Source organism: Myxine glutinosa, chromosome 1, assembly GCF_964187855.1.
Source record: "Myxine glutinosa chromosome 1, kmMyxGlut1.1, whole genome shotgun sequence".
Classification (NCBI taxonomy): Eukaryota; Metazoa; Chordata; class Myxini; order Myxiniformes; family Myxinidae; genus Myxine; species Myxine glutinosa.
Genome location: NC_136261.1, coordinates 264,667,455 through 264,680,644, shown reverse-complemented (window position 1 = coordinate 264,680,644; position 13,190 = coordinate 264,667,455). Strand labels below are relative to the sequence as shown.

Below are 13,190 nucleotides of genomic sequence, written 5' to 3'. Positions count from 1 at the left end.
AGTCAGGATCCTCTTCGATCTTGTTCTCGAACCACCGGCACATCACAACACGTTTTGCCATGTCAACTGGTGTGAGTTTATGCTTGATCTGGATCTTGTATGGGTACAGCTGAAGATCCTTGATCAAGATTCTTTGCACTGACGCACGTGAAAGACCCAGCTCTTGGCTACGTCTTCGGATGGACTTTTTCGGGCCCCTTCCGACAGAATGTCTCACCGCATTCACATTGTCAGGAGATCTTACAGTCAGCTTCCTGCCAGAACTGGGTGTTTCTGCCTTCTTGTTGAGGTTGTTTACTGATCCAGTGGCTTGAAATTTGTGTGCCCAATGATAAATTTGGTTTTTCTGGGGATAGTTGTTGAAGTTGAACTTCCTGCGAAATTTTGCTTGCACCGTTTTGAATGATTTCGTCTCCAAATAAGTAGTGACGCAAAATATTTTTCCTCCTTTGTCCAAGGCATTTTGATTGATAATTATTAGTTGTTATGGTCTCCTCTCTTCAAATCTGAAAAAAAAGAACAAGAACATTAATATTGGCAGAATTATTAGCAGTGACATGGGTTCCATGTATTTTGAGACACCCTGTATGTTCTTGATAGAGCGTTCTGAAGGATGACCTGACAAATGCACATGATCTTTCTCGTCACCAGACTGATGCCGTTGATAGATTGCCATGGCTGTGGCATGGAGTGTTCTTTTCCCATCAGGTGTATCCTCTGCAAAGTCCACATTGTTTATAGTAAACAAAATGTCTTTCATTGACGAAGCTTGGAGGAGAGTACATTCCATCATTCAGCACCATTTCCTCAATAACACTATTTGCTACTTGCGTCTCTAACATGAGAAGACGGTTGTAATCCACACAGTCCAAGTCCATGCAGAAGATTGGTAACTTATGTGCTGCGGTATGCTTGTTGAAATCCTAGACCAACAGCCAACTGTTGTGGCATTTCGTTTATTTACAGGACAGTTTGTGAGTAAGTGTTTTTTTCACCTGTCAATTAGTCATATACATAGTCATTGTACTTTGAGCCAAGCTTGCAGCATACTTGTTCACTTCTGCAGATTTTGCTTCTGTAGAGAGTGTGGTGGCTGGACCTTGCAATACCCATCTCAAGAAACTGTACCACTCATTTGGCACTTGACTTATTGGCATCAGCAAAAGAACCAGTAGTCTCCCACTTTTTACAATTATCAGTGCATTTTCTGAGCACTACTGCTGCATCATATAACAACTTCACCTCACTATCTATGTCTCATTATGTACTGCCATCTAAATTGCAGCATCTCTTGTTGGTTCACGAGTTATCAAGTGACCACTATATTCGTCATGTGTGTGCGTCTGTCTGTGTGTCTGTCTGTCTGCAGCATAACTACCCGATGATACCATCCAATCTTGATGAAACTTGGGTGGGAGGTTGATATCATGATCTAGTTGTGTCCTGCCTAGAGTGGGCGTATTGCGCCCATTGTGGGCGGAGCCACGCCCGAAAAAGATGTCTTGTTAGGGGGTAATCGGGTTCAAGCTACATCTTCTCCGAGGGGTTTGGTGGAATCTGACAGGGGTTTCGATATTTGGTTAGGCCAATGTCATGTGTCCAGCCCCACGGAGCTCGATTTTTCATTTTTCTTTTTTTTCCCATTTATTTATTTATTTATTTATGTCCAAAGCCAAAGTCCACAAGGCTCAAAGTCCATTCACTGGCAGCGATTATATCTCGGGGTTGCGTAGAATGTGTTCATCCGCAGTTCTGGCCTACATACTCGGGTCTACATCCTTGGGAGTTATTGTAGTATGAGTAACTGCAGTAGCTCAGCTTTTTGGTCAAACTGTTGCGTAGATCAAAATAAAGACCAATTACTGCAATCTAGACCAAATAAGGAAGCCAGACATAAAGACACACACACATACATGTGCACATATACATATATATGCATACATATACAACACAACAACAACAACAGGCATTTTAAGGCCATTTTCCCTGCTAGAGCAGGGGTTAGCCTGCGGGCCCCATGACAATCTTCTCCATTTTGCCCTATTTTCTGCATCTCCCCTTGTTAACCCCCTTGCCCGCATTTCTTCTTCCACCACCTTTAGCCAAGTCTTTCTCGGTCTTCCCCCGTCCTCTGCTTCCTTCTACATTCATTTCCATCACTCTTCTCTACGAGTCACTTTCATCCTTCCTCAACACATGACCAAACCATCTCAACCTGTTCCTCTTCACAGCATCCATTACAGGCTCTGTTCCCGTCATCTTTCGCAATTCATCATTTATCTTCCTCTCTCTCAACGATACTCTGCACATCCACCGAACCATTCGCATTTCCACCCTTTCCAGCTTTCGTTGCTGCTCTACGTTCATTACCCATGTCTCGCTCCCATAAATCATAAAACTTCTCACACATGCAGCATACACCTTTCCCTTCTGCTTCAACGACACTCCCCTCCTCGTCAGCATGCCACTCAGTTCACGAAACTTCTTCCATGCACATCTCACTCCAGCAACCGTTGCGAATCTGATCCACCTTCTCCATTCAGCATGTCTCTGAGGTCGCAAAATGTTTTGACACCTTCCAGCTTCATGCCGTCTCCAAGATCCAACTCACCATTTCCTCTATCTGCAGCTCCCTCTGTGCACACCTTACATTTGAATGTAGCTGCCACATTGGTTAATGTCCCTCTCAGACCACTACATTTTTGATGAACCCACTCAGCGCACATTGTACATTGAATGGAGTTCACTCCGACACCCTTCCTGCACACAGCATACGGCCACTTCCCAGTTCTTTCCACCTCACCACATGCTTTACCACTTGCCATCACCTTTGTTTTTCCGATATTCACCTTCAGACCTTTTGTCTCCATACATTCCTTCCACTTGTTCATGTTCTCCTTCAGTCCATCCATACTTTCCGCAATCAACACCAGATCATCTGCATACAACAACTCCGACGGTAAACCCTTCTTTACATTCCGAGCCAGCACCTCCATCACAGGTACAAATAGTAGTGGACTTGGTACCGACCCCTGATGCACTCCCACCTTCACCTCAAACTCACCACTGTTCCCGTCCTACATGCTTACAGCTGTGCGCGCTCTCTCGTACATTGCCATCACTACTCTGATCAACCATTCCTCCACTCCTAACTTCCTCAATGCCCATATCACTACTTCACATGAAACCCTATCGAATGCTTTCTCCAGATCAACAAACCCAAGAAACAACTTCTTCCTCTTCTCCATGTACTTCTCTTGTAACTGCCTTACAATAAAAAGTGCGTCTGTCGTTCCTCTTTCTGGCATAAATCCAAACTGAATTTCGTCGATCTACACTTTCTTCCTTATCCTCCTCTCCAACACCCTTTCCAATACCTTCGTTCCATGCTCCAATAACTTTATCGCTCGATGCCCTAACCTTTCCCCTTGTGTAGAGGGATGAGGGTACTCAGTTCCCAATTCATTGGAATGCGGCCTTCTTTCACCACCAGATTACAGATCTCTGTCATTCTCTTCACACCCCAACTTCCTGCTGCCTTCAACATATCTCCCACAACTCCCGTCGGCCCTCCCGCTTTTCTACTCTTCATTGCTTTTATCGCTTCCTCAACTTCCTTCTCAGTTATCTTCTCTGCCGGTCCTAAAACTGGGTTACTGTCTGTGTTGCCATCCCATTCATTCTCTGCATTCAACAGCATTTCTATATATCTCTTCCATCTTCCAGTAATTCCATCTGGGTCCACAACGATTTGTCCCACTTCATCCTTCAAGCAACTCACCCCCATCACATCACACCTCTCTTTTGCTATCTGCTTACATATAACTTACATATACAGTGCATTCAGAAAGTATTCAGACCCCTTCACTTTTTTTCACATATTGTTATGTTGCAGCCTTATGCTGAAATCGTTTAAATTCATTTTTTCCCTCATCAATCTACACTCATCCTCAACTTCCTTCTCAGTTATCTTCTCTGCCGGTCCTAAAACTGGGTTACTCTCGATGTTGCAGTTCCTCTTCCTGGCATCTTTCACGAGCCTCTGTTCTGTATACAAAAAAATACAAACAAAAAAAACCAAAAAAACTCAATACCCCATAATGACAAAGAGAAAACAGGATTTTAGAAAGTTTTGCAAATTTATTAAAAAGAAAAAACTGAAATATCTGGCCAGAGTGGAGTGGCCAGACAGAAGCCAAGCAGTTCAATTTTGGTTTCATCAGACCACAGAATCTTGTTTCTCACAGTCTGAGAGTCCCTTAGGTGCTTTTTTGCAAACTCCAAGCGGGCTTTCATGTGTCTTTTACTGAGGAGAGGCTTCCGTCTGGCCACTCTGCCATAAAGCCCAGATCGGTGGAGTGTTGCAGTGATGGTTGTCCTTCTGGAAGTTTCTCCCATCTCCACACAAGATCTCTGGAGCTCAGCCAGAGTGACCATCGGGTTCTTGGTCACCTCTCTTACCAAGGCCCTTCTCCCCCGATTGCTCAGTTTGGCCGGGCTGCCAGCTCTTGGAAGAGTCATGGTTGTTCCAAACTTCTTCCATTTAAGAATTATGGAGGCCACTGTGCTCTTGGGAACCTTCAATGCAGCAGAGATTTTTTTTGTAGGCTTCCCCAGATCTGTCCCTCGACACAATCCTGTCTCTGAGCTCTGCAGGCAGTTCCTTCGACCTCACGGCTTGGTTTTTGCTCTGTTATGCATTGCCAGCTGTGAGACCTTATATAGACAGGTGTGTGCCTTTCCAAATCATGTCCAATCAATTGAATTTACCACAGGTGGACTCCAATCAAGGTGTAGAAACATCTCAAAGATGATCAAGAGAAATGGGAGGCACCTGAGCTAAATTTCAAGTGTCATAGCAAAGGGTATGAATACTTATGTCAATGTGATATTTCAGTTTTTTTCTTTTAATGAATTTGCAAAACTTTCTAAAATCCTGTTTTTTCTTTGTCATTATGGGGTATTCAGTGTAGATTGATGAGGGAAAGAATGAATATAAACGATTTCAGCATAAGGCTGCAACATAACAAAATGTGAAAAAAGTGGAGGTGTCTGAATACTTTCTGAATGCACTGTATATGCGTACATATAACTTCATAAATTCAATTGGCATATGAAGGCACATTCCTTTCTCTCAGATACTTTTTCCTAGTATTTTTGGCTTCTTTTAGGAACGTTTTAAGCCATTTTAAATAGCATTCCTTATCTTGCATGCTTGATAGACATTAACATGTCCCAATCAAAATAGCTGCAAATGGATTTCTGCGCATGCATGCCGAGTATTCTGGGGCAGATAATCATCATTCTTGGGGCAGATAATTCTGGGGCAGATAATCATCTTTTTTTACAAGTCCCGTATTATTTCATAATGTAACATGATACTTGTTACCAGTGGTTGCTGTGCTGTCTTTCATTGATGCTTCTTTACATTTGCAGACGAGGATGACTCGATTGCAAACGAGGTTCGTCAGCGAGTCCGTGTGCTCTGCTGGATTATGACCGCCCCCAAAAATCTGGAAATAAAAACGCGACATGTCAAAGCAACATGGACCCGTCATTGTAACACGGTATTGTTCATGAGTTCAGAAGAAAATGCTGAATTCCCCACCATTGGACTAAAAACTGATGAAGGACGTGAGCAGCTCTACTGGAAAACCATCCGGGCCTTCCAGTATATCCACAAGCATAACATTGATGATGCTGACTGGTTTCTCAAAGCCGACGACGATACCTTTGTGATTGTTGATAACCTGAGGTGAGCTGATCATTTTTCTTTTTCCTTTCTTCATATTGTATCATTTTTAAACTGTATTTTTAAACTGTAAACTGTATCTTTTTTCCTTTTTTTCTTCTTCATATTGGCCTCGATGTAAACTCCACCATCCCCCACCCCACATCCCCACTTTGCAAATCCACAATCCTGTTGTTTGTTTGTTTTGTAGCATTGACCACGAGTTATTAAATTTTAAGGATCTTTTATTAAACGAACAAAGTACCCGCCCTATGGACGACCTTGTTCAAGGCATGCAACATGTTCTTCTGACGCATACCTTTATATGGGTGGTGTGTAGGTAACTGAAGGCTCCCTCATTCACTCACGAAAAAAAAAAAAAAAAAAAGTAACCCCGGGTTACGTGCATGAAGCAAAAACATGCCTTCTGCTTATAACCCAAAACGCATCACTGCACTGGAAAATGTGGGGACATGAATACTGTACAATGTACATACATACTGTAAAGGGTTGGAACTTGTAATACCCTCTCCCACGTGGAGGTGGCGCTACACAATACACATTTACATAGAGAATTGCATCCCCCCCCCTCTCCTCACCACCCCTCCACCCCAAGACAAACGGCAACGATAAAAACACCCCTACACACTAATTGGGGTAATGCTGATCCTATGTAGCAAGTCTGAATATAATCGGGGCAGAACTGTAGGAGGAGCAGTGCGACAAACAAGCACCGGTCGGTGAATTATGGTTAGGATTACTGCTCAACGTCTTGGTGGTGTAATGGTTGGAGCATCCACTCTGATTCTGGGAGGTCAGTGTTTCAAACTCAAGCTGATTCATACCAAAGACTTAAAAATGGTACATGCTGCTTCCTTGCTTGATGTCCACCATTTAAAAGGATAAGAGCACAGACAATCCCCATAGGTTTGCATTCATGGGGAAGAGGAACTTCCTTTGGTTTTGCCAGTGATGTCACACAAGGAACTCAACTTGATCCAAATGGCGGTTGTACATCGAGAACCGTGCATGTCGAGCTCAGATTCCGATACTGATTCTACCATCGTTAGCAACTCTAAAGACTCTTGGTATGTGGACACTGATCAGTGGGATTGTGAAGAATCTATTGAAGATAAAATTAGTGATGGAAACGCTCTCGGGGGAATTATGGAACTGTATCATTGTGAGCCTTATGCGAGCAATTCTGATGAAGATGGTGTTTGAAGATTGCGGTGTGATGTTCGTAGTGAAGATTAAAACGCCAGTCGCATGTTCACTACAGATTGGTACGTTTGTTTTTCCATTAAAATGATGGTTTATCAGGTATTTTGTATTAATTGATAAATCAATTATATTAGAAATATGCATGAATACTACAGAAGAAATATGGCATGACACGGCATGGACACGACACAACACAGAACAACACAGCTTGGACATGGCGAGACACAGCACGGATACCGCCCAGGCACACTCGGACACCATCGACCAAATGGACGATGCAGGCTGACCAGGTGTCCTGTATGTTATAAGAATGTCCAGTTTCATACTTTCCTGGGATGCCGTTTGTGTCTGTGCTGTGTTGTGCCATATTGATGTTCCACCCCAATGGAGGGTGATTGTGGGGGGAATGGTTGAGAGCAGATGTGGTATGGGGTGGTCCTGGTTATTGTTAGCTTGGGGGATTGTGTGGGTGGGTGGGGGAGGAGAGGGAGGGAGTGGTGCTGGATGGTCTTGGAGTTTAGAGTGACGGCTTTCTTCCGCTTAATCGTGAGGGTGCCATCCTCTCTCGATTGTGGCGGATAACCACAAGATCTAGCCATCTCTGTTGCTTCATAACAATGCTCTGTAAATGTTCTGAGCACAAAAGCGAACGTTTTGTAGGCCCGATCCACACTCGAGTATTTCAGAAAAACCTCGTCCAATTTCTGTCAACCGTGGATCTTTCGGCCATTGGTGTAGCATGAAACTGTCTCGGTTTGTATTACTACAACCATCAAGGACGCATTTGTAGGGTATCGAGGGATAGATTAGCATCAAGGTGGTGTGAGTGTTTGGGTTCCCCTTTAAAAGGTTTTTGGGTTGTATACAGTACTGTAATCAGTAGTCTCCACCATTGGGTAGGGACTTGGGGTCACAGGGATCAAAACGGGAAATTATTTTTAACCTCAAAATTTGATATTTGGTCATTCCTGTTGAACCTTTTTCCCATCTTTCAACATTGCTTTGGATGGGAAGCGTGGGGATTTGCAGTAGAGCGCCATCGACTTCACTGTAGTTCTTTCTTACAAAGGAAAAAGTTTAAGCCATCTTTATAAATAGTATAAAATCGAACTTGTTTGGCTTACACTTTACCTTCCCCATGAGGCAATATCTATTTTTATTCAGGCTGTTTCTCCCAACCATTACAATCCAAAAGGTCCAGAGTTATCTCCAACAAAACTAAATATTGTTTAATTTAATCCCTCTATTTAGATAATCATACTTGCAACATGCTTTGGCATTCTAGTTCATCTTAGTATTTTGAAGTCAAAGAAAAGAAAAGTATGGAGTGTCCATTTTGACACTAATTCCTATAATTACCACCCGTCCCCCATTTTCTCCCTCTTCCAGGCTGATGCTATCAAACTATACTCCTGAACAACCAATCTACTTTGGGCGTCACTTTCGTCCATATGTCAAGCAGGGTTACATGAGTGGTGGAGCAGGTTATGTCTTGAGCCGAGAGGCATTGCGTCGTTTTGTTAAGGCCTTCGACGATGGAACCTGTACGCACACAAGTACAGTGGAAGACCTGGCCCTGGGGGGCTGCATGGAGAAAATTGGAGTCAAGCCTGGGGACTCTCGTGACGCTGCAAAACGTGAAACCTTTCACCCATTTGTTCCTGAGCACCATCTCATCCGTGGCACATTGGGCAAAGACTTTTGGTATTGGAGATACTGCTACCACCCTGCCAGTGAGGTAAACTACCATGGTAACTGATGTTACGATTGTACCTTCAAGTTTCACCCTGATAAGAAATTCTTTGTATTAGTAAAGAACCAGGGCTTAGTGGTTAGGGTGCCGGCTTGGGATCCTAGGATCCTGGGTTCGAATCCCGGTCGATCGCTGAATTAACACCAGGGGGGTTGACTCAGCCTGTCACCCTTCCGAGGTCGGCAAATTGAGTGCCAGTTCACTGGTAATTCCCTGTGTTGCAAGAGGCGACTAACAGGGTTGGCGGCAGGAAGGGCATCCGGCCATAAAACATTGCTTCAAAAAGGGGACCAGGGTGCCCGAAAAAGGCCAACCCCCGTTCTGCGGGGGAAGATGGCCTCTAAAGGTGGTTCTAGTAAAGAACCAGTCCATATGGATGGGTTGATTTCCCCCACAGCATTTTAATGTTTTTCTATGGTTATGACCTGAAGTACCCATTCCCATTGGGTAGTGCTAAATATTAATACACCTCCAAAATTGGGGTCCCGCCTCCCTCCTCCACCCCACCGACCATCCCCACCCTATGAAATTTTTATACCATTGCAAACCTTCCCTGGCATACCCCGAATACAACCACAAGTTTTCAGCTCATTCCGTCAAGCAGTTTGAGAAGCCATAGACATTAAACGTGTGTGTGTGTGTGTGTGTGTGTGTGTGTGTGTGTGTGTGTGTGTGTGTGTGTGTGTGTGTGTGTGTGTGTGTGTGTGTGTGTGTGTGTGTGTTATATATATATATATATATATATATATATATATATATATATATATATATATATATATATATATACATATATATATATACTTACGGACGCGGTTTAGATGTTATTTTTGACCGAGCGGTTGGTATGACCGCGACCGAACAGTTATTCCCCGACTAGACCCCGATTCCACCCAGACGTTGACCAAATCGCGCTATGCTAAATCAATGATGGAAAGGACACAACGACGGGGATAGATGAAACGACGCAAGGGGTACAGTTCTCAAGACCTCCGGAGGAGGGTATAATTACAGTGGTGGAGAAAAGGGGGTAGATTACACGGTAGTGAGGTAAAGACACAGAAGAGATAGGCACTTAAATACCGTCTTATCTTAACCATACCCAGACAGACCACAGACAAACGGAACAAGGCTGACTTACACAGGGATTGATGGCAGGAAGGGACAAGTAGTCGATAGCACAAGGTGCACCTTGGCTCGGGGACAGGATAAAGCACGGTCCAGTCCAGAGATGCGGGGAGGCCTCACAGCGCTCGGAGGGTACGTCTTGCTTGCTCCAAGCTCAGCGCGCATCTGACGTCACCTCCCTCTTCCTGCGCATGCTCAGCGGGGAGTGACACGCCCTCGGCTGGTTGGCTCCGCCCCCCTGGGGCCGGTCCGCCGCTTCCATTGGGTGCGGGGGTTACCAGGCTCCGCCCTTGACGAGGAGCTGACAGGGAGCCCCTATTTGGTAACCCCGTCGAGCACATGTTCGATGGCGGCTCGTTGGGAAGGCCTCGTGCCCTCCCAACACCCCCTACCAACCAAGCCGGAGTGAGGACGCGCACTCCCTGTGCACGCCACTGCCATTGCTGTTGTTGTTGTTGTTGTTGCTGAACCGTGAGGAAGAGCTGCGGGGAGGTATTGGGAGGTCCTAAACTTCCTAACGGTGCCATACAATCACATTCTGGTGCAACGAAGGGTCAGAATTAATGGAAACGAGTCCTTAACTGACAGACTAAGAATAACTAGCAAGATGTCCTATAGTTGTCTTACATGAGATGCGGTGAACCTGGGCACGACATTTAATGGGGGAAATAGGGGGAGGTCGGGTCTACAGAGTGTTGTTTACAGAAAATGGGACGAGGGAATGGGGGATTGGGGATAGTTGGGAAGTATTGAGGAAATAGGGGAATATTTACAAGCGGATATGGATGGATGCAAATCCCATATCCGCAACAATATATATATATATATATATATATATATATATATACACAGTCACGTGAAAAAGTAAGTACACCCCGTGTAAAGTTTTGACTTTTTCAACATATTTCAACATACAGCTATTTGATCTTCATTTCAACAATATTGATAGATAAAGGTGATATAATATAACAAATATCATGAAACATTTACATTTTGTAGTCCATTGTATAATTTAAATAAACATAAATGCAAATTTCGCATGTGGAAAAAGTAAGTGCACCCCTACATTTATCACTACTTCAAATACCTAAAATTAGAATCAGGTGCACCAGCTCAGGTGCAAATGATTAGAACATCGTTTGAGAGGATCTTGGAGGAACCTGTCTTATTTAAACCTCAGACATTTAGTTTGGTTTGCTCTTTGTTGTTGAAGTGTGTGGCGTCACCATGCCTAGATCAAAAGAGCTCTCTGAGGCCTTCAGAAAGAAGGTTATTGATGCCTTCGAGGCTGGGAAGGGATTTAAAAAGATATCCAAACAATTTGAAATCAATCATTCGACTGTCGGGAAGATCATCTACAAGTGGAGAAGATTCCAAACAACTGCCAACTTGTTCAGGCCAGGCCGCCCCAGCAAGTTCAGCCCGAGAGCAGACCGCAAGATGCTGAAAGAAGTCTCTAAGAACCCCAGAATGTCATCACGGGACCTCCAGGTAGCTCTTGCCTCTGTTGATGTCAAAGTGCACGAGTCTACCATTAGAAAGAGGCTGCACAAATTTGATCTACATGGGAGGTGTGCCAGGAGGAAACCTTTGCTGTCCAGAAAGAACAACAGGGCAAGACTAAAGTGTGCCAATGAACACCTCGGCAAAGACCAGCACTTCTGGAACAATGTGCTCTGGACAGATGAGTCAAAGGTAGAGCTATTTGGCCACAGTACCAGAAGACATGTTTGGCAAAAACCAAAGACAGCATTTGACCACAAGAACCTGATACCAACTGTAAAGCATGGTGGTGGAAATATGGTTTGGGGCAGCTTTGCTGCATCAGGGCCTGGGCAGCTCACCTTCATATAATCCACGATGAATTCTTCATTGTACCAGAGGGTGCTTGAGGATAATGTGAGTCCATCTGTCAGAAAGTTGAAGCTCAAGCGAAGGTTGACCTTGCAACATGACAATGACCCTAAACATACCAGTAAATCCACCAAGGAATGGCTGAAAAGAAAGAAATGGAGGGTTCTGGAATGGCCAAGTTAAAGCCCGGATCTAAATCCCATCGAGATGTTGTGGGGGGATTTGAAACGAGCTGTGCATGCAAGAAACCCCTCAAACATCGCATAGCTGAAATAATTCTGCATGGAGGTGTGGGCAAAAATTTCTCCCAGTCGATGTCAGAGACTGGTCGACAGTTATAAGAAACGCCTACTTGAGGTTGTTTCTGCCAAAGGGGACAATACCACCTCTTGGAGCCAAGGGTGTACTTACTTTTTCCACCTGCGAAATATGCATTTATGTTTATTCACATTTTTTTTTTTTTTTTTTTTTTTTGAATACTGAATCGAGGCTCGTGAAATAGCTAACATTTACTTCACAAACAAATCGACCAGACAAACAAGATACACAAAAAGAGGGAGCGGAAGACAAGATAGGGAGAAAAGGGGAAGCACACAAACACAACATCCGAGAGCAGGGAGATGTGTGGAAGGGAGAGGGCCCGGGGGGAGGAGGCATGGGAAGGGGGGGGGGGGGGGGGAGGGAGAAGTATAAAGCACAAGGACACCAAGGACTTCCAGGACAGAAGTTGGTATTTCAAAAAGTGGAATTGGGGTGAAATTAGCGGGGGTAGAAAGGATCAAGGTTTTGGATGGGGGAAGATAAGAGATGGTGGTGAACAGCTGTTTTAAAGACTTGGAGGGTGGAGTGGGATTGAAGAGAGTGAGGGAGTTTGTTCCAGAGGCGGGAGAAAAGAGAAAAGAGGAATGAAGGAGTGAAGGTGAGCAGAGAGTCTTGATTTTGGCAGTTTAACCAAAAGAGGGTTGCAGGCAGATCTTGTGCGACCTGTAGGAATATTTGCGGGACAGAGCCCAGAGAGAGCTGGGGGGGCAAGGCCAGAGAGGAGTCGGTAGAAGACGGAAAGACCACCAACCTGCCTGCGGTGAGTGAGTGAGAGGCCCTTGGAGTTAGCTTCATCGCGGCAGATTCCAATGATTCTGAATGCTTTGGTTTCAACAGCGTGAAGGCGAGCTAGGTGTGAGGCAGGAGCAGCAGCCCAGAGGGGAGAACAGTATTCCTTTGAGCTGCGGATGAAAGCCTTGTATGTGGTGAGGAGCTCAGGTGTGCCAAGGAAGGACTTCGCACGACGGAGGATGCCCAGTCGGCGACTGGCTTTGGAGGCCAGATTTGAAATGTGGTTTTTCCAGGAAAGATCATGGCAGATAGTGAGACCCAAAAGCTTGAGTGACAGAACTTCTTGGAGAGGATTATTCAGAAAGTGGATGGGAGGGTTGTCCAGTCGGTCTTTTCGGAGAGACATCGTAAGAGTGTGAGATTTGTCAGGATTGAAAGACATGTTCCACT

The 13,190-nt window shown here is 44.6% G+C and overlaps 1 protein-coding gene across 1 annotated transcript in view; it reads left to right on the top strand.

The window, feature by feature from the left end:
• Positions 1 to 13,190, top strand: part of C1GALT1 (core 1 synthase, glycoprotein-N-acetylgalactosamine 3-beta-galactosyltransferase 1) — a 69,199-nt gene that overhangs the window by 37,359 nt on the left and 18,650 nt on the right. The window contains exons 3-4 of the mRNA XM_068131189.2: positions 5,437 to 5,755; positions 8,345 to 8,693. Of these exons, the coding sequence (XP_067987290.2) occupies positions 5,437 to 5,755; positions 8,345 to 8,693 (668 nt within the window). The remainder of the gene's footprint in view (positions 1 to 5,436; positions 5,756 to 8,344; positions 8,694 to 13,190) is intronic.